Source organism: Anopheles gambiae, chromosome 2 (assembly GCF_943734735.2).
Source record: "Anopheles gambiae chromosome 2, idAnoGambNW_F1_1, whole genome shotgun sequence".
Lineage (NCBI taxonomy): Eukaryota > Metazoa > Arthropoda > Insecta > Diptera > Culicidae > Anopheles > Anopheles gambiae.
Window position 1 is genome coordinate 11,724,245 of NC_064601.1, and position 25,263 is coordinate 11,749,507.

Consider the following 25,263-nt stretch of genomic DNA (forward strand, 5'->3'; position numbering starts at 1 on the left):
ACTTTAATAATACAATTGCTTTATAATTCGCATAATGTAATACAATCGTTCAATAGATAATACCAAATTCGTATTGATTTATTTTCAGAGCTATTGCCCGAAGCGCTGGCAACACTTGTTTTGGCATGCATGGAGAAAATCATATCGGCTAAATAATTGCATGAACTCGACCAGTAAATTAAAGTAAATGAAAAGTACACCAATAATGCGGAAAAACTTGTATTTTAATAAGAAAAAAACAAATAAAAATGTCGTAAATTTGGACCAACGTCCAATTTGGTCTGATAACCGACCATTGTCACCTGCCAACCGTCGTTGAAATTTTCTAGATCCGTCTGGTTTGACGTTAGTTGAACCCCTCCCCGTCTCGCATCCTCGTTGGCGCATGTGATTTCCTTCTCCCGCAAAAAAAAAATCTCAAACCCGATCAGCCGATTGTCGTACTCGGTGCACGCCAGTTCCGATTCGCCCGCCCGCAGCTCAGTCTCGCACGAGTTCTACCCGCAACTGAAAGGTCCGCCGCTGCAAATCGTTCGATAAGATGTTTGCCCGTGCCGTGAAAACTGCCGCCTGCCAGGGTGCGAAAAACTTTTCCACCACCAGCCAGGTAAGCAAGAGTTGGCACAATGCGCGTTTCCGCGTTTTTCACCAACCGATCCACAACCGCGTAGAGTGCTGGAAAATCTTAAGGTCACCTTTCCGCGCCTTGACATAATCGCGACCTTTCCCGAAGGCTTCGCGGGGTGGGACGGGGTTCAGGGGGGGTATTCGCGTGGATGTGGATGTGTGAGTGGATTGTGCGCGTGAGACAAAATGGGCAAGGAATTTGCCAACATGTTTTAAGCGGCGGCGAAGGCAAATGTGTGTTTACGTAATATCGCAAATGGGGGGATTTTTTTCGGGCCAATGAGAAAAAAGTTGTTTCCCTTCGCCCACTCGCCTAGGTATTGAACTTGTACGCACTTTCCTACCAACCTTCCTGATAAGAGATAAGCGAGATGGATAGTGGTTTAATGTGTTTTTCATGCTTTTTTATTCGCAACAGAACAATGTTAAGGTGGCCGTTTGCGGTGCGTCCGGTGGTATCGGCCAGCCGCTGTCGCTGCTGCTGAAGAACAGCCCGCTGGTGACGGAACTGTCGCTGTACGACATCGTCCACACGCCCGGTGTGGCCGCCGATCTGTCGCACATCGAAACCCAGTCGAAGGTGACCGGCTACAATGGGCCGGAAAATCTGGAGAAGGCCCTGAAGGGTGCCGACATCGTCATCATTCCGGCCGGTGTGCCCCGCAAGCCCGGCATGACCCGTGACGATCTGTTCAACACGAACGCGTCGATCGTGCGCGACCTGGCGGCCGGCTGCGCCAAGGCCTGCCCGAAAGCGCTGATCGGTATCATCTCGAACCCGGTCAACTCGACCGTACCGATCGCTTGCGATACGCTGCAGAAGGCGGGCGTGCTGGACCCGCGCCGTGTCTTCGGTGTCTCCACGCTGGACATTGTGCGCGCGAACACGTTCGTCGGTGAGGCGGCCGGTGTCGACCCGCAGAAGATGAGCGTTCCCGTCATCGGTGGCCATTCCGGTGTCACCATCATCCCGGTGCTGTCCCAGACGAAGCCGGGCGTGAACTTCCCGCAGGACAAGATCACCGCCCTGACCGAGCGCATCCAGGAGGCCGGTACGGAGGTGGTGAAGGCGAAGGCCGGTGCCGGTTCGGCCACGCTGTCGATGGCTTATGCCGGTGCCCGGTTCGCACTCGCGCTGGCCCGTGCCATGAACGGCGAGCAGAACGTGATCGAATGTGCGTACGTTCGATCGGACGTGACGGAGTCGAAGTACTTCGCGACCCCGCTGCTGCTCGGCAAGAATGGGCTGGAGAAGAACCTGGGACTGCCGAAGCTGAACGCTTACGAGCAGGAGCTGCTCAAGAAGGCCATCCCGGAGCTGAAGAAGAACATCCAGAAGGGAGAGGAGTTTGTTAAGAAGAACTAAGCTTTGAATGATGGAAGAAGACATACCTTTTTTGTTTGAAAGGCGACTCGGAGCTGAAGGATAGCTACGTAGATTGGTTCTTGTAGAGCATTTGTCTAACCTTCAACGCAAATCCATCGCGAACCAAAGTGTTTTCTTATCAGTTTGCCGCCATCAAACTCGTAGCTACAAGCGCCATTCATTCAGCAGCGGAAAACAAACCACAATACCCTCACGAATAACATAACAATAAAACTTGCGGCCAGTGAACAACAAATGCATACCGCGCTCTGAGTCGTGTGTATTTGCAATCAGTCTAGCAAACAGCAATCCGGCATCGTGTGTAGACTTCGGCGCGAGACGCACGGGAACGCGTCTAAGCGAAATAAAGCGTAATTTATTTGGTACAAAACTAGCACACTTAATCAAAATATGATGTGTCTTTTTTTGTTCTAGTGCAGCGATCGGAAAGAAAATGATCGTCGGCAGCGTGCGTCATTCATGGTCAGCACTCTGTGGTCCGTGTTTGAGTGGAATATTTGTATGGATGCCAACAGCTGTTTGCGACCAGCAACTATCGCAACGGCCTTGCCCTAAGGTCATTGCTGGGAAGAGTAGTGTTTATCTCTTGACTAGATCGTGCGACACAAAAATAACGAAAGATGATCGTTTAAATAGTTTCCCCAAATTGTGCCAACGAACTCTCTAGGCGCGAAAGGTAATAGTTTATCTTTCCAAGACGTAATTAATTGTACGTAAAGTTTCTAATAATTGGCTGAATAAGTATGGTTCTTATCTTAGCCGGAGAACACATGGCAAGTAATATAAATAGTCTTATTAATTAATAAATCGTAGCATTGAGTAAAAATAGTTTTGTTTTTTATTCGAGCAGCTTGTGTGCCTGCTGGGTGGCGCTTCGGCGGAGAAACTGTGTTTTGCTAGAAAAACTTCAAACAGACAAAATTAAAAAAAAACACATCCAGCTGTCAAAAATTGCTCTCTCGCACACTGCTGCGCAGCGCTACGCTCACACAGTGCGGCTAGAAAGCATCGAGAAGGTTTGAAACAAAATAGTTTGGAATATCGAACTTGCGGGCAAAAAGTCACTAGCTTGCATGGCCCTGCTGTAACCGATCTAACTGGCGTGCTTGGCGGTCACCACATTTCACATCCATATTCCGGTGCAGTGCAAAGCCGTAGAGAAACAGCGTTTGCCAGGCCAGGGCTACGGGGTTCCTCTGCTCTGCGGGCGGAGAAAAATCGTCGCCAAGCCAAGACGAAGAAGTGGAAGACGTCGACGAACAAGAAGCAGAACAAGTAGCGAGCAATCTCGTTTTCTTCATACACCATAAGCTCACCGTCGTCCGGAAAGTATGGCCACCAACAATTACTTTGGGTTTCCGCACGGAGCCACACAGTATGGGTAAGTCGAATCAACAGCGCTTGTTGTGCGGGTCTCACCGAGGTAGGGTAAATCGCTTAAATAGTTTACAATTTCGGAGTAGATTCGGTGGCAAAAGATGACGCCCACCGATAGAAAGTGCGGATAAGCAGGCAGCGGAGCCGGCATTTCCATGTTCCCAGAATGGCACAGTAATCACATGCACATGCCGTGGGAGATCTGCCGGATGAGAGCAAACCTTTTTGCTGCTTCTATCGTGTGCATGTATGTGCGAGTGTGTGTGTGTGTGTGTGTGGGGGGGGGGGGGTTGAATCGTAGTATGCTTAGCTCTCTGTGCACGGTTTGATGCGGTGTGCTGCTTTTGCAGCAACATTTTTCCAACCAACCAAACATGAGATAAATGTGCAAACAGGTGTAGTGGTGGTGGACGACGGAAGCGGACCGCGTGTATGTGTGATGCGGGTCAGTAGAAAATAGAAATTGTGCGGTGTTAGCACGCCGGGCACAAACTCCGAGCATGTTGGGGTGGTGGAGTTTTTTTCTGGGACCGTGGAAAATGTCGTGACGAAACATGTTTTTCCTAGTGCCCCCACCTTCACCGTCGTTTTCACTACACGGCGTGAGAGTTGAGTGTGTGTGTGTGTCTGCTCACGAGAAGGTATTTAAAGCGCTTTGTTGCATAATTAAAAACTGTCGGAAGTGTAACGGGGGACAAACGCGTTCGTACTGTTCTGGAACAGTGAAACCCTTCCAATGTGTCCAAGTGCAGTACAGTAAGGTGGTTGGTTGGTTGGTTAGTTAGTGTGATCCCCCGGCCCTGACGTTGGCTACTTGATGATGGTCTCGCGCACATCGCTATAGAACGGTGCGTGGGGAAAAGGTGTGAGTCAGTGAATGGGTAACTGCAGCGGTGGTGGGTTGCATCCAGCGCACACAAACACGCACACACACGCGCACACACAGAGGAGAATTCTCAAGTATCAGAGAACAAGAGCGTCGCTGTCGTCTGGCTGTGGAGCAACTATCGGTTGCGATTCCCCATTGTGCCCACAGAGTCTCCACAGGACGGGGACGAACTTCCGGTGTGAGATAGTGCGGTGTGTGCGTGTGTGTGTGTTTGCAAAAATCGATGATAATCGCAAAGCCCTCGAAGGTGGTAGTCCCCCCAAGTGCCGCAGGACGCGGTGGGTTGCTGGGCAATCGCTAAAAAGGGGAACAAACCAAACGAAAAGGGTGGACGAGAACAAGAGTTAATGGTACTCATTCCGAAACACACTTCCTACAGGGGGGCGAGTTGGTTGCACTTTTTGTGCATTCCTGAAGAGAGCGACAAACTTTGCATGGCGTAGAACGGCGTTTTCTCGTCTCTCTCTTTCTCTCTGTGTTTGTTGCCGATGTCAAGAAAGACACGGCTGCCGGATGCGCTGCTATGCTTTCTAAAGGGCAGGCAGTTTCTGCTATCAAGTGCTGGGAACAATAGTGTGCTGCTCGGAAACGTGAGTGATCGTCTTCGTCTTCTCGTCCGTGCCTTCGCCGCAGTGGGGTTCTTTGTCAGTGGAAAAAGCGAACAACTTCGACTCAAACATGACGCTACGGCTCCGCACTGAAAAATAGTAACGTTTCCAAACACGTTTTAATCCGCAGCACGACGGCACCTGGGACCGCGTATCCGACGACACAGACGGGATACGCAGTAGCACCAGCGCCGACACCGGCTGCACCTACTTACGGAACGGCACGTCCAACCGGTTACGACCAGGCGTACCAGCCCGCTGCGACACCAGGGACATACGCAAGTAAGTCGACAGAAAGAAGAAACAAAAAAATGTCGAAGGTTATAAAATGCCCAACGACGGTGTTCCGCTCACTGGGGCAATGTGGTAATTGTGTGTATACTGATTGAACCCCGTTTTATCGTAGCCACGGCAACGGCCGCAACATACGACTACGGGTACGGCCGTACGACGCAGACGTACGATACTTCAAAAACGTACTACCAGCAGGCGGCCGGGGCAACGGCCGGCTACTCGACCCCGACCGGATACGACGCGGGCGGCACTGCGCCAAAGGTTATCGCCGGGTTTCAGCCGGGGCAGGCGACTGCTTACGCACCGCAGCCCGCCCGGGGCTCGCTGCCACCGGCAAAGGCAGGTCAGCAGTACCAGCAGACGACTCAACATCAGCCAGCGGCTGCTCCTCAACCCCAGGCCTACGTGCCGACGCAGCCGACGGGCTACTCGCAGACCGTTACCACGGTCCACACGACACCAAAGTCGGCAGCCGTTGCCGGCACCGTGGTGCCGAATAATTCCGCCACCTATCCCGGCTACGACGCGGCACTGTACGGCGCGACCACGATGTACGTTACGCAGCAGCAGCAGCAGCCGCCGCCGAACACGAAAGCACCGGCGAACGTTCCCGGTGGTGGCGGTGCAATGCCAGGCGCACCGGGCGGAGCGGCAGTCATTACGAGTGGCCCGGTACCGGCCGGTGGATCGTGGTCAAACTACAAAAGCGGCAAGGGTGGTATGCAGGGCCATGGTCACGGTCACGGCGGTGGGCCGTACAAGGCGCGCAAGCCGGCCCCGAAGCCGATGCTTATTCACTACTGCGATGTGTGCAAAATCAGCTGCGCTGGACCGCAAACGTATCGCGAGCATCTGGAGGGCCAGAAGCATAAGAAGCGCGAGCTGCTGCTGAAACAGGCCGCCGAACCGGGCGGTACTGCCCCGGCCCGGCCGCCGAACAGTTTGCACTGCGAGCTGTGCGGTGTGACGTGCACGGGTAACGATGCGTACGCAGCGCACGTGCGTGGCGCCAAGCACCAGAAGGTGGTGAAGCTGCACACCAAGCTTGGAAAACCGATTCCGGCGTGCGATCCGACGCCGAACGCGGATGGAGAGAAGAAGGAGAGCGCTGCTGGTGAGTCGTCCGAGGCGGCCGGTGGTGCTGCGGCTGGAGTCAACAACGCCGGTGGAGGCGGCGGTGTTGGTGGTGGTGGTGCAGAGTCGTCGGAAGAATCCGTCCGACCGGTGGGAAGCGAATTTATCGAGGAAATCAAGGACGACGATGGCAAGCTGGTTAGCTTCAGCTGCAAGCTATGCGAGTGCAAGTTTAACGACCCGAACGCGAAGGAAATGCACATGAAGGGCCGGCGCCACCGGTTGCAGTACAAGAAAAAGGTGCAGCCGGATCTGGTCGTCGACATAAAGCCGACGGTGAAGCAGAAGAAAATCGCGGAAGCCCGTGCCCACCGGCAGGCCATGCAGGAGGAGTTCTGGAACCGTCGCCGCATGGCAGACGCAGAGATGGAGGAAGAGCACGGTATGCGAACGTTTGGGCGGCATCCGTTCTTTGGCATGCTGCCCGGGCGCCGTCCGGAGTCATCCGACGATCGGCACGTAGTAGCGCGTCATGCTGAAATCTACCCGAAGGAGGAGGAGCTGCAAACCATCCAGCGCATTGTTTCGCACACAGAGCGAGCGTTGAAGCTGGTGTCCGATGTAATGACTTCCGGGGGCGGCTGTGCCACTGGATCCGTCCCCGCTGCCCAACCGGCCCCGGCAGCTGCAGCCCCGGCCGCTGCAGGCGCACCGAGCGAGCAGAAAACTGAACCGACTAACGATCAATCGAAGGAGCAGGAAATTCAATCGCAGCAACCATCGACGACCGCTGGCAATGGTAATGGCAAAGCGAATCAGATGATTTCCTTCCACAAGGAAACGGAGGGAACCACAATCCGTCTGCTGAAGGGTGTGATGCGCGTCGGTTTGCTCGCTAAGGGTAGGTGTCGTCCGAGAGCATTTGATCCGCTTTTGCCGTGTGCATTTAATCGATGGTTTATTCGTTTTTCGTTTCCTCTAGGCCTGCTGCTACACGGCGACAACTGTGTACAGCTCGTGGTGCTGTGTGCCGAGAAACCGACGACGTCGCTGTTGAAACGCGTTGCAACGGAGCTGCCAATACAGCTGAAAAAAATTGCCGAAGACCATCGTTACACGGTGACAATGGCACCAGTCGAAGGCGCTGTGCTCGTTACCGATGGTACGATTACGGTGAAAATATCTCTCACGTCTCCGCTGCTACGTGAAGGTAAGTTCGTTCATAGCAGCCCCTGTTATTGGAACCGTAAGAGCAGGCGTGTTGGTAACTATTTGTTGTTTTCATTCACATGCATCCTTCATTCCCCCACTCATCGTAATTCGTTTTTGCTCTGAGCTATGAGTGGCTATTCCTATTGGTCGTGTCCTATTGGCTTTTTCGAAGGAGTTGGAATATCAATTCCCGTTTGAAAACACGGCGGCAGGTTCTTATCATGCCATGCTAAAGGTGTTAGTTTTTTGTACTTTGGCACAAATCAGTGTCAGAGACAATAATGTTGCACACACGTAATAGGGCGACATTGAGATGGTTTGAATTTTGGACGAATATGATATGATATGATGATGGCAGGGTAGCTAATCTGAATTTGCAAACTTACAGGGGTTCTTACTTCAATTCAATATGAATTGATACGACTCACCAGCAGCCGGTCCAAATAGGATGCTGTTCTCTTAAGAAAGTGTTAAAAAAGTGTCCCAACCTTATGAGAACCCCTGAAAGCCTCTGTATAGCATTATTGTATAGTCTTGTAGCTTATAGATTGCACAAAATTCTGGAACCGATTAATTTACGGGTTCTTTATTCCAATTGATACTGAATTCAAATTAGTAAATTGCAATCCGACCCGCGTACTCCGCTTCATTCAACAAGACTCCATTCATTACCTACATTTCATTAGCTCCCGACGGTATTCAACAATTCAAGCAAAAATAATACACTCGGCTGAAGTCAGAGCGATAATGTACAAATTCAACCAAGTGCAGTTTGACACTGTACCTTCCTGCGTTGGGTGCAAGCCACTTTCCCCGTCTTAAAATATTTAGTTTTGACCTTCGTCTATGCCTAAGGACGAAATGTGCATATAAATGTGTGTTGCTATTATTTTTCAAAAGCTCATCCTTGAAGATTCCAGTACAGATCACGTTCTGTTATTTAAAATCCTTCAAGCTGGGCTTAGAAAATAGTGCATTTTTGTTTGTGTTATTAGCATGTCCCTTTGTTCTCCTTATTGCCGTAAGATCTTAATATATTACTAGCAGAAACATAAGCATTGCAGCCGAATTGATCTATGTGTCTCAGTAAGACTGGAAATGCGTGAAGCGAATGTTGCCACATTGTTCAATGTCTAGCTACAAGCATAGCTCACACACATGCTTTACGCAATAGGTTGCGCAACAAATTGTGCCCCATAATGTGCGCGCTTAGTATTTGTTTGGCAAGGATGCTTCACTGTTTTATCCAATGTATTGTTGGGACCCATCTATCTTTCTGGTAGTCTTTTATTCTTGCAACAAATCCTTGATCTTCCATAAGCTAAGCTCTAGACTCGAAGGTCAAAAGTGAGCAAGAAGTTCGCCTTTAAAAGCCTGCGTTAGTTTAGTAGTAGCAAACAATAATTTGGCCGATTGTGGCAGAACCAGACACGACATTATTGTGGCGAGTGGTTGATTGCAAAGGACGCTTCAGGCAGGTTTTTTTTTCGAATGGCTTTGTAAAAGGAACTGTGATGTTCTTTAAAGTATTTTGGTGGGAATTTGTGTCCTGATGCACAATCATGTCGTTGTTGGTTCGTGTCATCGTCGTTTCCCATTTATTCAACTGTGGTGCAACAGTACTGTCAGTGCCAAGATGAAAAGAATGCCAGCTTACGGTGGTGTAGAGAAGAATCTAACAGCAAAATAAAGAAAAGTTGAAGAAGAAATAGCAAACCAAACGGCAACGTCGCAAAAATACTACCCTAAACAGGATTTTTGACCATCGATCGAGTATTTAGTATACAAGAAAGGAAATGAGATGGTGAGCATCAATATTTGCAGTAGAAGAACTGTAGAATGGTGAGCCTCTCTATTTCCTTTCTGTGTCCAGTGAATGCCCAGGTATGATTTCGACCCAAGCAAAGGATGCCCATTAGTGTTGCGGATGTGTACTACGGCGGGACGAGACGTGTCACCTAACCTCTCGAGGCAGCCAAACGTGTGTCTGCCATCTTTTGCTCTTCACGCTTGTCCGCGAGGAGCGGGTTGCACCGCAAGAAGCAATACTGATGGATGCTATCCTTTCCGTTTCGTGCAAACGAAATTCTCGAAAACTAGCAGTGTAACAATAAATATCGTCGTCTTGATCTGAAATGTACCTACTAAATGCGATGATGTTGAAACGGAATGGTCAAACACCCTGTCTAAAATAATTCTTTTCTCTTTTCTTCATTTTATATGTTAAAACGAAACCGAAACTACTACTACTCCTACCTACTACTATTACTACTACTACTACTACTACTACTGCTACCGCTACTACTGCTCCGTGCGCATTGTTGTAATGCATAATGTAAACGAAAACAAAAAACGAATCGAATGCAAAAAACATCCAACATCCGCGCCCCCCTCCGCACCATCTGCATCTGGTTTTTGCACTCGAACGTGTTTTGTCGTCGAACAAAAACAAAACAAAAACCAACAAAAACGAAAATAATCGAATCCCCAATCCACCCTGGGGGGGACAACACAAACAAACATAATAATGGGATAAAAATAACACAAACTTATCAACCAAAAAAATAAAAACCAACGTACAAAACGAAAAAAAAACGACAAACGCGCGGTATCGTTCCTGTGCCTTTTGGCATGTTGCAATACTGGAATTGTCTGCATATGAAACATATGCATGTGCAAACCATATATAAAAAAAAAACACAACAAAATGCCTGAACAACCAAATATAAAAAAAATATGAATATGAAGCTAATGCACCTTCAGCGGAGCAGGCTGCTCAGAATACCGAAGATCTGCTGCCACGCGAGCCCTGCCTGCAGGCGCTAGCCGCACTGCGTCATGCAAAATGGTTCCAGGTTTGTGTATTTTTTACTCCAAAATTTTCCTTATTTTTTGTTTACTTAATATCTTTTCTTTACCATCAACGCATACTACCGTAATTACTACATCGATTTAGCCTTTGAATTTCCTCTTTGTTTTAATAAAAAATAAGTCACTCCAAACTGGGGTAGCAGCTGGTAGCCCTCGCTCGACAGAAGTGCAGGGCAGCGCCACACACCCACTTTATCTCTCTATCTCTCTCTCCATCTATAAAACGTAAAGGAAAGTGTCCCGGTTTGGTGGCGAGTGGTTTTTGTTTTACTTAAAATTATAATGTAGCATTACGTAGTGCCCACCTCGAAGCTAAAAACGGTGGTGTAGCTGTGAAAGAGCGTAGGGGAGAGGAAGCGGTTTCGCACAGTTAGATATTATCCGCATTGAAGGATTTTACGTGTAAAGCAAGTTAAAAGTTTTCCAAGATTCAAGATGCTTAATGATATTAAAACGTGAACAGCTGCAGCCAGAACAACGGCATATTGCAGCAAGGGCAGGGCCCGTCTGCCAAGGAAAGAGACTCAAAACCAAGTAGTAGTAACGAAAGTGTATAAATATGTTGTTGTTTTTTTTGTTTGGTAGGGTTGCAGTTACCTTGGTTTGATGGCATTCGGAAGAACTAAACTAAAACGAAACAAAACAATATTTAAAAAAATGAATGATTTCTAAAGCATGAAAGATGCAGGATGATTGCATTTATGTTGTCCAGATTGATTATTGTTAGCTCATACCGAATGCCATCAAGCGGTGTAACAGCAAAATATAGGAACTAAATCGATTGCACAGTGTTAGTAGTCTTGTATTTCACGTTCCGTGTAGATGTGTAGTTTTTTTTTAAATGTTGCATTAAGATGCTGTACGATTACCTTATCATGTCGTACTATCGGCTCTATTCGCTCTAACGGAAGCAGAGAGTACAATGAAATTGTTATAAGTATAAGTAAGTTTTTAGTAGATCTTATTTTTTATGATTTCTTCGGGGGAAAATCGCCGAGATATATTGTTAAAATGATTTGTTTAGAAGCTAAAAAACCCGAACCGAACCATCGTCTTCGAAGTGTGATGAAGGCATGTTCCGAGAAACGTTGAGTAAGCTTTCCTTTTTTTTCTTCCCCACTATCGCCGGAAATCTATTTGCTGCTGCTGCTGCTGCTGTCGTCTGGTACAGGCTAGAGCGACAGGGCTCCAATCCTGCGTAATGATAATGCGCATTATGCGCGATCTGTGCCAACGGATACCCATCTGGAGCCACATTAGTCAATGGGTAAGTTTAGGGTAGCTTTATCTGTATTTGAGTGGATGATTAATATTTCACTGAAAGCCAAGCCCACAAGTGGGTACAGGCAGGCCTTGACCGACATCGGTTGTTGAGCCAAAGAAGAAGAAGAAGAAGATTAATATTTCTTACCCTCTTTCATTCGATCACCTTCGAGGCGATGGAGCTGTTGCTGGAAAAGATCATCTCGTCCGCGGGCGAAGTACTCACGCCGGGCGAATGCTTGCGCCGCGTCATGGAAGCGATCTCATCCGCTATCCTTATCAACGGTCCCGGGCTGCTGGATCCGTGCGAAAAGGAACCGGAAGATACGCTGGCCGGTCTGAGCAAGCAGCAGCGCGAGGACATTACCGTCTCGGCGCAGATGTTCCTGCGCTGCATCGCCTTCCGGCAGATCTACAAGGTGCTCGGCATCGAACCGCTACCGCCACCGAAGTTTGCCGGCAGCCGCAACTGGCGCTTCAATCGCAAACGTCGCCGCTCTGGTACGGAGGGCAACGACAGTGAAGGTAAGCGCTATTGGACGGAAGTTGGGAAGGGAACGAGCTCGATTTTCTATACTAACAACGTCGTGTGTACCTTTTGTACTTGTGAACAGCTGATGGAAGCAAGATGTTAAAGAAGGACGAATCAGGTGCTTCTTCTGCTTCTTCTGGAGCTGCATCGGCGACTGGAACCAACAATGCTACGGCGGGGAAAATGGAAACATCCCAGTAAGGAACCGGTAAAAAGAAGAAACAAAAGAATTTCTTTTCTTGTGTGTACCTCATCTCGGTAGTATAGAGTGGGTATCAATTTTATGCAAAAAACCATCCTCATCCTACTGCTTCGTGCGAGTATTCAGTCTGTCTGTCCCAATTATGTTACACCGCTACTAGGGCTCTATAGGTAAACGTGTGCAGGCTTAGTTCGTATATTCTATGTACCGTTAAGGTCGGTCCTTTCATTACGACTATTTTAAATTTGTCCTATACTATCCGCACTTCCTGCTACCTTTTAACATTCAACAATGGGCATCGATAAAATTGGGTAGTTGTAATGAGGGAAGAATGCAATGCCTGCCACTATTATAATCTAGCGCCTTCTCGGTGAACGGGAAAGACGTATGTTCAAGTTTGAACCGCACGTCGATAACACAAACAACAACAACTACTAGGGTACTAGGTTGGAATGCAAAAATCTCCAGCTCAAAACTCACTAACAAACACACACACATGAAACTATGAGAGCAACGTAAAAGTATTCCAAAACAAAATCATGAAGAAATCCATGTTAACTAACTAATTACATATTGGCGATGCAAAACGGGCGTGGATGATGATAGGTCAGGGAAGTGTAGTAATGTGGGGAGTGTGTGGGCAGAAGTTGCGTAGTAATACAGCAAAACCAACTACTCAGGCACAGTCACGGGGCGCGACGCGAAGAATAGGTTGCTGGATTGTATGGTGAATTTTATTAGAAATATTAATGAATTATCCCGTGTTCGACGTGTTGTTAGTCAATAGGTTTAACAAGGTACTTTCCATCTAACCGTGTTCTGCTAGAGGAAAGAGCAAAAAGAAGGAGATGGATAGAAAACGTTTGGTGAACAAATATTTCAGTTCCTTTCAATCACTACGATTTTTCATGAATTTTATCCTTGGATTTTGGATATGGTTTGCCAGCCATTGAATGCCGCAATTCAGTTTCATCAATTATTGTAACGTGTTTGAGACGTGAAATACAGGAACTAGTGTCAGAAATCGTACCAGGACAGTTAGTGTTTATTTATTTCGTTCATACTTCACACAGTAGTGTGTGTCATTCTTTCGAATATTAACGACGTGTTGGTGTCAGTTAACAAAAAATAAATAAAAAATTGCATACCGGCATATTAGTTCCTCGTCCAATAGAGCGTACAAGTTAGAGTGTATAGAAACAAATTGAAACGTTAGATATGTTTCTAGTTTGAACGGATTGGTTGAGAGGTGCGGAGGTAGTTTAGTATTTCCCGAGGGTTTTCCTCACCTTGACCGTTTCCGATGCTAATACGATAGAAAGGTTGTAGAAATTAAGACAACACTCTAATCAATAGGAACTAACGTGTAGCTCAACGCCCCACTATTGCGCCAGACGAAAAGGTACGAGGATAACACCGGAATGTAGCTGTCGTCCTCGGCATCCTGTTTAGCTAGGAAGGATAGGAGTGAGTTTATGATGCGTGATGATGGCACCTCTGCTTGCAGAAGGTAACATTAGTAGATGGACAGCGCTCCCTTCACAACTCACCTAGCCGGAGTACTTCAGCAGAATCTAGGCTATGTATGGAATCCATAAATACAAGAATTTTATCGACTATATCATAAGGCAACTAATAGAGAAAGACACCACATACCAACCACAAGTGCGAGAGGCAACATAATACACTCTCACACTCACACTCACACAGCAAAAGCAAACCAACAAGCAAGCATAAGGAAAGGGATTTGGGACATTAGAGAGACTTAGTGTCACGTAATTAATAACTTTCAAGTCAAAATTTGAATTTTGAAATAAAATGCATCGATTACTTTATCTAGCGAACCAGTAGAAAGTGTCTCAAAAACAAATCTGATTCTTGTTGTAGTGTTTGGAAAAAATATTCTTTAGTATATGTATTTTTCAGACCTTCATTCATTTCAACTACTGCTACAGATTCGGGTATAAACTGTATTGTACTGTTACAGACCCACAGTGAACAACGATAGAAACCATCGGGTAAAATGTATCACGTTTTTGTTCTACCTTTTTATTTGAAACTATGAATACTGTGTTCCTTCACGCTTTGGACACACCTTTCCAGCTCATACAGCATCTCAAACGTTGTCTCATTCGTATCGTCGTGCCGGTCAAAAAATTGATGCAACTTTTTGATTGCATCCAAAGCGTCCTCTTTTCGTACGGCAGGTTGAAGATGTTGTTCAACATCCATCTCGTTCAAAGTTGCCTTTGCTGCCGTGAACTTCGCAACCATACGCTGCTGCTGGGTTCGTTGCCGGTTTGTTTGCACTACGGGAGAAGTTGTTTTCCGTTTTTCGCCCTTGCTCACAATCGCTTTCCCGACCGTCAGCTTGAGCTTCTCGCTATCCTTAGCACTATATTCCCCGCTCGCACCTTCCGTTTGCTCTAGGTTCATAACCATCTCTACGATTTTATCGTCCGTAAGCATACCAGCGACAGCAACATTCTCATCCACCTGCACGTAATCGCCAAAGTTTGGTAACGGTTTGTTCTGCGCAAGTAGGAGGAGCTGCCTATCCGCTTCATGGGGCCAGATCGCATCCGCTTTGTTGTCGTTCTGCTCGGAACTATCGCACAGCCCATCCATCCAACAGTGCGGCTGCATAAAGCTGTTCACTATTGTGTCGCTGGTAATAGTGTCCCAGGCTTGAGCCGCAACTTGAACAGCGTGCGCTATGCTAACGTTCGGTACGATCGCGTTTTTCCGGCACTCCAAGAGATGGGAGACTAGTTCCGTGCGAAAGTTGCGCTTGAACGCGCGGATTAGTGTGCGATGCGGGCTTTCCTCTTTCCCGGACCGTGCAGAGTAAAATATTACTCTAACATTCGTCAAATTGCACAAAAATGCGTGGGCAGGAGAGTGGTTGACGAGTAGCACGATTTGTCTATCAGTCTCTCGCATGGTTTGGTCCACTTTCTTCAACCACGCTTGAAATAATTCCCTTGTAAGCCATGCGTTCCAGTTGCATTCATAGGTGGCAACGGTAGGCGGTGGTAGATCTGCAATTGGAAGTAACAGCAATTACGAAATGGGCCGACGAATATGAGATGGATTAACATTGCTTACCCTTTGCAATCGTAGCCCGGCTAGATTGGCCTATAGCGAGAATTGGAAGCTTATCCGTTCCAGTAACATTACCGCAAAGTAGCACTGTCGCGCGATCTTTGCCGTGTTCTCCGTGGCGGCAATCCTTCCCTTGATAGTGGTCGATTTGTTCTGGCAGGCAGCTGTAAAACAAACCAGTTTCCACCAGGTTGTAAATATCGCTCGAATCACACTCGTCCAGCAGGGCAGTAAAGCGACTAGCCCAATCTGCACCCAACCCGTCCGGCCCGGTCGGTAGTGTGCGATGGAATTCCTCATGCTGCGATCGGTTAAAGCTTATGCCGTGTCGCTTCTTAAACCCGTGCAGCCAACCGTTGCTGGCGCAAAAGTCCTCGATGCCGAGCTTGATGGAGAACAGTTTTGCCTGCGCCTTTATCGTGGGCCCTTCCATGGGAAGGCTCTGGTCGAACTGCTGATAAATCCACTCTAGCACGCACCGTTCAACGTGCGGGAATCCAGCGCCCCGGTTCCGCCGAAGATTGCCATTGCCCTGCAAGCACTGCTGTATGATCGAGTCCCTCTGGCGTATAATGCGGTAGAAGCTCGATAGCGGCAGCCCGTACTCGCGCATCAGCTCGATGCGCGATTTGCCTGCTTCATGGGCCGCTATTATTTCCAGCTTGTCGGCCTGTGAAAAGCATTTCTGTTTTTTCACCGACATGCTCTCGAACGCACCCGTGCGGGAAGCAGCAGCAGCAGCAGCAGCAGCAAGGAACAAACTGTTTGTTAGTAAACAAACAGCTGAACATACGAGTTGTCAAACGATGATGGTGTGAGTGTGTCCGACAGATTTCACACCATCTCGTCTATTCTCTCTTGCTCATTCTGTTTTTCCTATGAAATATAAGAATAATCAACGATTTGTATAACAGTCAAATATTCTGCGATAATCAAAACACATTAGTAAAAAGGATATTTAAATGCAGTAATTTCGAATTACGCTCACAGGGACGGACAATTCAAATACGGAAGATAAGCGCCGTAAAGTATGCAAGCATGTCAAAGAAACGTCAAATGGTTTGCTTCCTCTCCTTGCTCTCTTTCTCTCTTGCTCATGCTCGCTCTCTCCCGGTGGTACAAAAGAGTGAAAAAACTTGTCATTGAAATACGCATCGATTTTCCACCCAGTTCCGTGTGAGGTTTTCCTCCGTAAGGAAAAGCGCCTCGTCGCTGAGAATACTTACCACAAAAGTTTTGTAAAATCGGTTCAACATGGTGCAAAACACTCAGTGCGTGATGACAAGTGTATGGCGTTGGCGTTCGTAATGAACCCGAGCGAGAAAATAAGCCTCGAGAAAAGTGCCCATCACAAAGAGTGTTGTTTGGTGGACCGACGGCACAAAAGGTGGTCAGCTGCAGCACAGCATGTAATAGAGCCGTACCCCCCTCCCGACCGAGTTTGCCTAGATGCCATCCTTGTAGTGGCGTAGTGCGCGAATCGATCGATTACGGGGATTCCTGTTTGTGTGGTGCGGCACGGAAAAAGGTTGAGTTTCCTCGACACCAAGCACCAAGCGTGGGGCGGAACTAGTTCCACTGACCTATACATTCCAAGGCACGCCAATTGCAAATAAACCTTCACGATGGACGTGGCAACGATGCAGCGAGCTGCTGAGGGTCAGGAGTATTTGCACAACACCAACAACAACAACAATAATAATAACAACAACAGCAGTGGTTCGATGGCTTGTGGGTTGGAGGGCAAAGCGAAACAGGCCGCCGAGGTGGTGCCCAATGATGCGCAGCGCGATTTCGTAACGCCCAAGATGAGCTCAAGTGTGGCCAGCATTCTGGACGACACGACGCCGAGTGATTCCGGTGTGCAGCTGCTGGACTCGGAATCGAGCGGGCTGAACGAATCGATGATTTCCAGCGCTGGCGGGTTCGAGTTCGATGGTGGACCGACCCCACCACCGCCACTGCCGTCATCGGCTGCTTCGGCAGCTTCCGGAGCAGCGACCCCGTTTGGCGAGGAAGGCAAAAATAACAATAACAATTACAACAGCTATCACGACCGCCCGGTCGCCGAGATGGAGGTGGAAGCGGCCGAAGAGGAAGAGGAGGATGAGGTTGCGGTGGGCGGGCCGGCAGGGGGGGACGATTTGGACGAAGCGGGAGAGGCCAAGCTGGCGGCAGATCAGGAGATTGGCGAGGGGATTGAAATCGAACCGGGCATGAGCACGAGCCAGGTCCCGGACGAACTCATCTCCAGCACCTGCTCGACGTTCGACAGCGAGAACATCGTGTATCGGCGCCGGATTAAGAAGACCCCGATGAGCAAAACGCCCAAAAAGCGTGTCTCGTTCCATGAGGACATACTGAAAAACACCAAGACGGACAATATACACATCGAGCACGGTTTCATCACGTACAAGACGGGCGGTGCGGGCAAGAAGAATGTGGCCAAGGGCCGCTACTCCTGGTGCTCGGAGGATGACACCGGCGGCGACGGGTACGACTACGGCGACGAGGAAGCGCACGAGGGAAGGCAGTACGTGTACCGGAACGCCTGCTCGGATGTGCTCGACTACGGCAAGACGGACGTGTTCGAGAACGTGGAGGACGAGCGGAACTACGTCAAGTACGATAATTCGGGCGTGTTCGAGTACGGCCCCCCGGAGCGGACGACGAAGGTGTCGGATCTGATCGGAGGGGGGAAGGCACTGTACAAGTGTGGCTGTTCCGATTCCAACTCGAGCCTTGACTCGGGCGAAGGAGGCAATACGCAAACGACCAACTATCGGCAGGCAAAATCAAACAGCTGCGAGTGTATTGGCTCGAATGGTGGTGGTGCGACCGGGCGGCGCGGTAAGCACGGCGGCAATAACAATAACAACATTATCTCGGACAACTGCTACTACAGCGAGCCAAGCATCGAGCATCTGGACGAGTTCAACGGCAATGTAACGGGCAGCGGCGACGGTGGCGGCGCAGGCGAACAGTTTGTAAAGTCGGTGTGGAGCAAGGAGAAGAAACCGAAGAGCAGCTGCCTTAAGAAGACGAAGCGCAATAGCATCTTTACGAACGTGGTCGTGCCAGAGTACGATCTGAGCCGGAAGGTGAAGAAGTTCAACGTGCACCAGCGACTGTCGGTGATCGACAACAGTCGGATGATTTTTGGCTCGCTGAAGGACATCTTCGGCATCGCGCTACCGGAGCGGGGCGTGCCGGAAGGATCGGAAGATCTGTCATCGGTGCGCGAGTGCATCCCGGAGGTGCACGATGACGCAACGCTGGAGGACGATTTCACGCTGGTACAGAAACCGAAATCATTCCTGTCGAAGAGTCTGGACGGTGGGTTTCACAGCCGGGCTGGCGGGCGGCCGAATGCCGGGCAGCAGAAAAAGTACGTCCACAACGTGGACGAACAGTTGCGCCGAAAGAATGACGAGGATCTGTATGCGCCGAGTCGCAAGAACAGTGTGGAGGACGAATTGCCCCCAGCAGAAGCGGACACCGATGGAGGTAATTGCGGGGAGCGAGAGCAATCGGAGGAAGAGGTGACTTTCTCCACTCCGGATTCGGTTTCGCAAGCGGCGCTGGGTGCGGCGGGCGTCGGTGCCACCGCTGCGTATCGCAACAAGTTCATCATCAACGGCGAAAGCACCGTGTACGAGCATACCGGCGTGTCGTACTGCTTCGAAGACGGACAGGACAAGACACCGCTGGAGGAAGAAAAGGAGCTGCCGGTCGGTGAAACCACAAGCGGCTCGTTCATTGGCAAGACGCAAATCAAAAAGAAGCTGTCCACCATATTTCAAAAGATGAACGTTATCAGCTCGCAAGCGTCCACGCCGAACCCAACGGCTCCTCGCCCCGGTGGCGACGGCGATGCAGAGCGGGGAGGCGATGAAGCGGCGCAGCGTTTGAGAAGAGAATCGGGCAGCTCGGCACTGCCCTCGCCACCATCGCCGAAGCATTCGGAAAAGGTGCTAATGGAAAGCAGCACCATCTCTTCCTGCAGCAGCGAGCATTCCGAACCGCAGCTGGGTGCAGTTGAACGCAAACAGTCGGGTAGTGGATCGCCCCGTGGTTCCGCTTCCAAAGCGAACCGGCATCTGTCATCGCCGCTGAAGAACAGATCGCTCACCACCACACGCATGGAAGCGTCACGGCCGTCACGCATGAGCCCGGATCTGTTTAATCTCGGGGTGGTGCCTCCGGCGCGCAACCTGAGCCATATCATCGACCCACAGCTGGCAGTGGAGTTTGAGGATATACTCACGGTAACGACGACCACACACACCACCAACACCACCACCGAATCGTTGATCGAATCGGTGGACCAGCACCAGCAGGTGGACAAAAAACCATCGCTCATCGAGGACGATCTCGTGATTGTGGACTATCCTTCCTCGTCGGGTGCGTCGAGCGCAGCCGCGCTGACCCCGGTAACCCCCCAATCGGAGGAGTTATTCGCGCGCCAAACAAACCGTACACCGTACCAGCAGCAGCAGCAGCGACACCGTCACAACCCAATGACATCATCGACGACCAGTTCCGCTTCGACCGCGTCGAAAAGTTCGCTCATCAACCGGTTCTTGCGCAACGTGACGCAGAAAAAGATTCTCGAGGCGACGATCAAGCAGAATCCCTTCTTCCAGTCGAAGCTGAACGGGGAGCGCAAGCTGTTCGAGAACCTGTGCCCGCGTGGACCGGCGCGCCCAATCAACCGGGAGCTGGTGGAGGATCTGAACGCGGAAATCGCCATGGAAATCGAGCTGTCCTCGTCAGCCTGTCAGCTCGATCGCATCCAGCTGAACGACACGTACGCCCAGTCGGGCGCGGAAAGCGCCAGCCCGTTTGCGCTCGGAGGCGTAAAGTTCGATGGTGGCGGGATCGGTGTCGGCGAGCTACCGGTGGAACTGTTTTCTGCCGGCCCGCGGCTCTCCATCTACCGCAACGACAGCGAGGTGCTGATGAAGGTGTTTAAGCTGTTTAATGGCTACAGCCGGGAGGGGTACATGACGCCGGTGCTGGTGTTTCTGACCGATCGCACACTGTACGTGACGGACCAGGTGCGGAACAAGCTGTGCAATAAGTTTGTGCTGCCGTACGCCGAGCTGGACGTTATACTGGTCGGCCCGTACGGTAACACGGTGCTGCTGAGCAACTCGGCCCGGGACATGCAGCAGGTGCTGCTGGCCGGTGGCCCGTACCCAGCGGAGGGGCTAGTGTCGAGCTTGGAGCTGTGCGCGCGGCGCGGTGGCTCCGTACTGCCGGCCGTCGGTCAGCTCACCCTCGATCATCTGGCACCGCTGCAGGCGTTCGTGCGCGATCACTCGAGCGTCAGCCGGGAGGATTCGTGGAAATATTACGCGGTCGTAAACGTGCCGGCCGGTACGTTGGGTAGCGAGGAGGCACCGCTCGGGCCACACATCAAGGGCCCGCTAATGCATCGGCGAATGTCTCACGCGGGCTTCGTGGACAATTGGTCGGCGGGTTACTTTTTGCTGAAGTGAGTAACAACGAACAGAAAAAAGAAACTTCCGGGATTATAATTAATGGCTTATTTTTATTCTTTTGGCAGAGCTGGAGTGCTTTACCTGTTCGCAGATGCATCCCAGAAGCTGCCAACGTGGGCCGTCGCACTGGCCGAATGTCAGGGAGCACGCCGGTCGGTGAATTCGGGCCGGCCGTACTGCTTCGAGCTGCTGCTTCGCACCGGAGCGCTTCAGCTGGCCGCACCGGACGAGTATGTGGCGTCCGATTGGCTGCAGGCACTGGTGCAAGCGGCAAGCGGGGTGAGTGATACGCAGGCAGTCGAGGCACAGGTTTGAAGCACTTTTTTTGTTTTTATTTATTTCTCATTATCAAGTCATAGTTGCGTAGCGTTATGTACTTAACACATGAAGTATTAATTGAAGAAGAATTTAACGTTTAATTCGCATTCGCTGGAAACAAACCAACCCGAACTAGAATGTAACGATGTTATTTGTTATTCTCGCTCGTTCTTCTTAAGCTGTTTGAGATGCAGGAACGTCGCCGTACACTCGGGTGCACGCTGATCATGACGTCGAACCATCTCCTTACGCTGCGGGAAGACTTTAGCGCACCGTTGCGTCGCAACACCAGCTACAGCACGGTGGGCGAGATAAGCAACCCATCATCGGCGTCGAACGCATCGATGCAGCTGCAGCTGTGTCTGTCCTCTCCGTCGAAGGAAAATATCAATCCGAACGCCACCCGTCGAAAGATTAGCAACGTGTCGAGCAGTAATGGTGGGCTGGACAACTTCAGTGAGGTACGTCCTAGATACAGACGAGAAAAGCGCAACTCTCTGACACCTGTCTTATTAACGTTTCGCTTGTCTTGCAGATAAGTTCCATTCGGTCCAACTGCAGCACACCAACGCGCACGAACGTTGCTGGCCAGTTGATCAGCGCTGACCGCCGCTCGAATGCATCGAGCACCAGTACACCGACCAGAGGCAGCGCAATGCAGCAGCAGCAGCAGCAACAGCTGCTGAATGCATCGCCGGCTAGAAGCCTTCCACGATCCGGTGCCCTGGCTACCAGTGGACCGCCTTCGTTGGTGGACTTTTTCGCTGGCAGCACGGAAGAGAAAAGCTACACCAACATGAGCAGCTTCTATGGGAAGAATTCCGGTGTCGAGGTGCTGACGTGCGCTAGCATCGATGAAATGTCGGCCGTAAAGATACCGGCCATCTCTTCCAACTGGTGGTGCATTCTGGTAAGGCTGCTTGGGAGTGTAAAAAGATCGATAGAGAGGCGTGTTCTTTATTTGGTTCTTCTTTTTTTATTGCAGGAATTTGAGTGCCAGGAGGTTCGGGAAAACTCGGACGATTTGGTAGTGTTCTTTTCGACCAGCGCAGAGCAGGAACGTTTTCTGTCCATGCTAGAATCGATCTGGCACACCAAGAAGGTAGGGTGACACACTAACTTCGCATTTCTTCCTTTGCGCAGCCACTCAATCGTGCCCCTTCTTTCTCGTCCTTAGAGCGAAGCATTCCCGGCTTCGATCATTAGCAGCGACGATGCAGTGTACGATCATTGCTCCAAGCTGTTCCTAGAAATCAACCGTTCCTGGGAACCGCTGCTATCAGCTGCCCTAGGCTATCCGCAGTAAAATCGACAACGTGTTGTCAACATCACTCAACATCCGCATCACATCACTGTAACGTTAGGCGAGTAACGAAATGCTGGAAAGCGATGCACATTGCTACTTCCTGGTAAGTAAGGCACGCCAACGGCAGTGGTGGTTGATATTTGAGCGCGCAAAAGTGCAATAATGGACAAAAAAGTATTACTAGCTGTACTCTTCAAACTGTTAGGTAATTTTGAATTGAACGTTTAGTTGTCTTGCTCTAGCTATGATGTCAAAAGAAGGAAGCGTCAGCTGGGCCCTGAATGTGGTTGGTTTATTATCTTAAATTTAACATTACCTTAAAAGGCAAATTAAGGTCCACGAAGACGTTAAGAAGAAGTAAGCAGGAGGATTCATTTACGAAAGGTATCTCATTTTCTCTATCAATCGATTTGTTTAAAGTATAAAGAGGTAATTCTATGTTTACCATTTATTTAGAATTCTGCTGTGAACTATATGTTCAACGAAGCATATGGTTTCCATTTGAATGTTGCGATTACATGCTTGAATAGTATTGTACACACACAGAGAGAAGAAATTTGGAACTGGAAAGTAATTCCGTAAATTGTATGATTGCGATTTAAATATCGTCGGACAAAATGTTACCAAAGATAGTGGCGTTAAAGCTGACGTGTGATTGGCTTAAACACGAATCAAGCTAACCACAATGAAACACGGACAGCCATATAACAAAAATATCAAAGTGTCTTTCGGTGTAGAAAGGAAGTTCGACATTTGGCCATATCTATTCTATTCTATTCGATACTATGCTTTTCCTTGATATTATAGCCACCCTTTTCTCTCCATTAACATGCTCTTGACGGAGTGAGCATAGTTCTGCTTATGAATAGAGCTTGGTGTCGCTTAATGCCTAATCCCCCCTCCCCCTAGAGCTTTTAATGCTTATTGAAACTGCAGCTGCAGTGGGGACAGTGGAAACATTACAAAAATATACTCAAAAATGTGATTTATTTCTCTCTCCTTCCCTAAAACAAGAGGTGCAGCTAAGGGGACACACACGTAGTTGAACAAGCTACGTGCTGGTACTATTAGGTGGGTAATATTAGGGAAACCATCTAACTGAAACGTAACGTCGAGGTGATGACATGGTGCACAACCAAAATCAATTGGTCTCAAACACAAAATCTAAATCTAGAAGAAGCACACAACATAATGGTACAGGATTATCGTTGTAAGCTCAGCAAGAATGAGCAAGAATAATAATAAATGTTTGAATTTCAATGCCTTCACACTATCAAACAGCTTGCTACAAAACATTGAAACAAATCTCAATCTCGCGAAGAAATCATAAAACATCCATAACAAATTCCAAAGCATAATTGTTACCGACAAATACGTATAACACACATTATAGGCTTCATTTTGTGGTTGTTCGGACAATAGGCCTAGGAAAATGCAATCATATGTAAGATCATTAAGTCATTTTTTTTATTTTAAACGAGTAATTGGAACTGTTTATTTACTAACCTTTTCGGTTCGCTTCGTTGTATAAGGTTAAGTTAGTTATTATTTATCTACTTCTAGTCAAAGATGAGGGTTTACGATGCGCGTTCTGTTACAAACAATACGATATGTGATTTAAAAAATTGCCCTATATATAGTTTAAACGCTAGGTTGAGATCGCTTATAATACGTTCTATGTAAAATGAATATTCCGCTTATGTGTATTACAAAAAAACAGAAAATACTTCGCTATATTTTGCTTATATGTATGCTCGAACCACGTGATTGGCGAACCTTTAGTGCGATACAGTTAATGCAATCAATCTCTTAACCAGTTCTGAATGTTTAGGATACTGTTACACGATAAGCAAGCTTCTGATATGTACTCACAAAGCATGAATTATACACACACACCCCCAGCATATATTATTCTGTAACAAAACACAATATATACGTGCATATATATACAAACAGATCTTAAAAAAAAGAAAATTTTGCTATTAATAGCCCCACAATGTTATGCCAGTCGTATATACATATATTCTTGTATGATCATTTTGAAACATAAATGAAACAAAAGGCAAATAATGAATGCGGGGGGAGCGAGTAAACTAAACGTGTAGTAGCTGAAGAAATCATTTAGAAGGAGGTTTTCAATCGTCCGGGGGACGAGACCGAGGAGGTACTGACTGAAATAAGAAGAAAAACAAAACACGAGACAACTGAGTTGAAAGGGTTACGGAAGGATCGTTCGATGATCTTTTATTGATAGACAAAGTTAATGATAGCATGGTCTAAAACTTATACGTTAGTAAAATTGTACAAACTATTACAACATGGAAAGCTAACTGACAAAACAATAACCAACTGCGCTCCATAACATCTCGAAATAAGGTGTAGAACAACTTGTATCCAACCACCCGGCAGAAAGACATATATCGAATATACTCTCGTTACACTTGATTCCCCAACAACCCCAACAACATCTCAACCAAAACATCTCTGTGCTAGACAAGCACACGGCTACATTAAATTCCAGTCAAGTGTACGAAAATAAAGACAACTGTGTAATCTCATTGGCAAAACGGAAGCGGCTTTGTGGTTTGTGTAGTAAGTGTGTGTCCGAAAGAAGCGCCAGAAACGATACGTTTACTGCCGAACTTCCTGGGAAAGGTGTAACCGTTTACGTTACAGTAACGGCAAAACAGC

The 25,263-nt window shown here is 48.6% G+C and overlaps 4 protein-coding genes across 7 annotated transcripts; 3 read left to right on the plus strand and 1 right to left on the minus strand.

Annotated features, from left to right (window-relative positions):
* Window positions 1-407: 407 nt before the first annotated feature.
* On the plus strand, window positions 408-2,403 carry LOC1281223 (malate dehydrogenase, mitochondrial). The gene is made up of 2 exons (XM_321163.6): window positions 408-607; window positions 1,046-2,403. Exons 1-2 carry the CDS (start codon window positions 542-544, stop codon window positions 1,991-1,993), a joined length of 1,014 nt encoding a protein of 337 aa, XP_321163.4. The 5' UTR covers window positions 408-541; the 3' UTR covers window positions 1,994-2,403.
* A 561-nt stretch (window positions 2,404-2,964) lies between these two features.
* Window positions 2,965-14,180, plus strand: LOC1281222 (zinc finger RNA-binding protein 2). Of its 3 annotated transcripts, none has more exons than XM_003435920.2 (8): window positions 2,965-3,395; window positions 5,019-5,170; window positions 5,295-7,157; window positions 7,239-7,466; window positions 10,217-10,323; window positions 11,511-11,606; window positions 11,776-12,127; window positions 12,217-14,180. In XM_003435920.2, exons 1-8 carry the CDS (start codon window positions 3,346-3,348, stop codon window positions 12,333-12,335), a joined length of 2,967 nt encoding a protein of 988 aa, XP_003435968.2. In that variant the 5' UTR covers window positions 2,965-3,345; the 3' UTR covers window positions 12,336-14,180. The 3 variants fall into 3 exon arrangements, 2 of the variants coding, with proteins under 2 accessions (XP_003435968.2, XP_061502322.1); XM_061646338.1 differs by lacking the exon at window positions 2,965-3,395 and adding an exon at window positions 4,262-4,558; XR_009765023.1 differs by lacking the exons at window positions 2,965-3,395; window positions 10,217-10,323; window positions 12,217-14,180 and adding an exon at window positions 4,262-4,558 and having other exon boundaries at window positions 11,776-11,811.
* A 177-nt stretch (window positions 14,181-14,357) lies between these two features.
* On the minus strand, window positions 14,358-16,228 carry LOC133391524 (tigger transposable element-derived protein 4-like). Its single transcript, XM_061646359.1, has 2 exons — window positions 15,445-16,228; window positions 14,358-15,377 (listed from the first exon to the last, which is right to left on the minus strand). The coding sequence occupies exons 1-2, from the start codon at window positions 16,142-16,144 to the stop codon at window positions 14,386-14,388; spliced, it is 1,692 nt and encodes a 563-aa protein (XP_061502343.1). The 5' UTR covers window positions 16,145-16,228; the 3' UTR covers window positions 14,358-14,385.
* Window positions 16,229-16,524: 296 nt separating this feature from the next.
* LOC1281220 (uncharacterized) lies at window positions 16,525-25,144 on the plus strand. Of its 2 annotated transcripts, none has more exons than XM_061646332.1 (6): window positions 16,525-20,941; window positions 21,014-21,257; window positions 21,446-21,727; window positions 21,802-22,176; window positions 22,252-22,368; window positions 22,444-25,144. In XM_061646332.1, the coding sequence occupies exons 1-6, from the start codon at window positions 17,067-17,069 to the stop codon at window positions 22,570-22,572; spliced, it is 5,022 nt and encodes a 1,673-aa protein (XP_061502316.1). In that variant the 5' UTR covers window positions 16,525-17,066; the 3' UTR covers window positions 22,573-25,144. The 2 variants fall into 2 exon arrangements, with proteins under 2 accessions (XP_061502316.1, XP_321158.6); XM_321158.6 differs by having other exon boundaries at window positions 21,014-21,227.
* Window positions 25,145-25,263: the final 119 nt, after the last annotated feature.

Bases quoted from the DNA above. Each gene is read 5' to 3' on its own strand.
- LOC1281223 (XM_321163.6), top strand. From the start codon at position 542: ATGTTTGCCCGTGCCGTGAAAACTGCCGCCTGCCAGGGTGCGAAAAAC. The intron at 608-1,045 runs GTAAGCAAGAGT...TATTCGCAACAG, and splicing joins ACTTTTCCACCACCAGCCAG to AACAATGTTAAGGTGGCCGT.
- LOC1281222 (XM_061646338.1), top strand. From the start codon at position 4,269: ATGGGTAACTGCAGCGGTGGTGGGTTGCATCCAGCGCACACAAACACG. The intron at 4,559-5,018 runs GTGGGTTGCTGG...TTTAATCCGCAG, and splicing joins CCCAAGTGCCGCAGGACGCG to CACGACGGCACCTGGGACCG. The intron at 7,158-7,238 runs GTAGGTGTCGTC...CGTTTCCTCTAG, and splicing joins CGTCGGTTTGCTCGCTAAGG to GCCTGCTGCTACACGGCGAC.
- LOC133391524 (XM_061646359.1), bottom strand. From the start codon at position 16,144: ATGTCGGTGAAAAAACAGAAATGCTTTTCACAGGCCGACAAGCTGGAA. The intron at 15,378-15,444 runs GTAAGCAATGTT...TTCCAATTGCAG, and splicing joins CCGGGCTACGATTGCAAAGG to ATCTACCACCGCCTACCGTT.
- LOC1281220 (XM_061646332.1), top strand. From the start codon at position 17,067: ATGGACGTGGCAACGATGCAGCGAGCTGCTGAGGGTCAGGAGTATTTG. The intron at 21,258-21,445 runs GTTTGAAGCACT...GTTCTTCTTAAG, and splicing joins CGCAGGCAGTCGAGGCACAG to CTGTTTGAGATGCAGGAACG. The intron at 22,177-22,251 runs GTAAGGCTGCTT...TTTTTATTGCAG, and splicing joins CCAACTGGTGGTGCATTCTG to GAATTTGAGTGCCAGGAGGT.